We start from the raw sequence: 589 nt of genomic DNA on the forward strand, positions 1-589 counted from the left end.
GCAGAAATAGCAACATCAGGAGTCATGCAGCAGCTCTAGCAGCAGCAGCAACAGCAGCAGCAACAGCAGCAGCCTCACCAGTGAGACGAGCTGGGGTTCCAAGATGATGAAGAAGCCTCCTGAGGGCCCCGCAGCAGCAGCAGCAGCAGCGGCAACAGCAGCAGCAGCAGCGACAATAACCCGCGCAGCCGCAGAAGCAGAAATAGTTGCATCAGCAGCAGCAGCAATCGCAGCAGCTTTTGCAGCAACAGCCGCAACAGCAGCAGCCGCAGCAGCGGACACAGGTGCAGCAACAGCCACAAAGGCAGCAACAGCAGCAATCACAGCAGCAGCAGCAAAAGTGGCAGCAGAACCGACAGCAGCCACGGCAACAGCAGCAGTTCCATAGGCGGAAAATGCCACAGCAGCAGCTGCGACACCCATAGCAGCAGCAAATGCTGCAGCAGCAGCAAATACAGCCACAACTTCAGCAGCAGCAACTGCAGCAGAAGCAGCAGCAGAGACATGGGTGGCCCACCGGGGCCTTTTCTTGGATGTCTTTGCTCTGCTGCTCCTGGTCTGTCATTTTGCTGCTGCTGTTGCTGCTATT

General features: G+C 57.4%; 1 protein-coding gene across 1 annotated transcript; it reads left to right on the forward strand.

The window, feature by feature from the left end:
- Positions 1 to 103: 103 nt before the first annotated feature.
- ETH_00005535 (uncharacterized protein) lies at positions 104 to 388 on the forward strand (the record flags this gene model as incomplete). Its single annotated transcript, XM_013378958.1, has 1 exon — positions 104 to 388. One exon carries the CDS (start codon positions 104 to 106, stop codon positions 386 to 388), a length of 285 nt encoding a protein of 94 aa, XP_013234412.1.
- Positions 389 to 589: the final 201 nt, after the last annotated feature.

The sequence above is a fragment of the Eimeria tenella genome, genomic scaffold (assembly GCF_000499545.2).
Source record: "Eimeria tenella Houghton genomic scaffold, Eth_scaff1222, whole genome shotgun sequence".
Classification (NCBI taxonomy): domain Eukaryota; phylum Apicomplexa; class Conoidasida; order Eucoccidiorida; family Eimeriidae; genus Eimeria; species Eimeria tenella.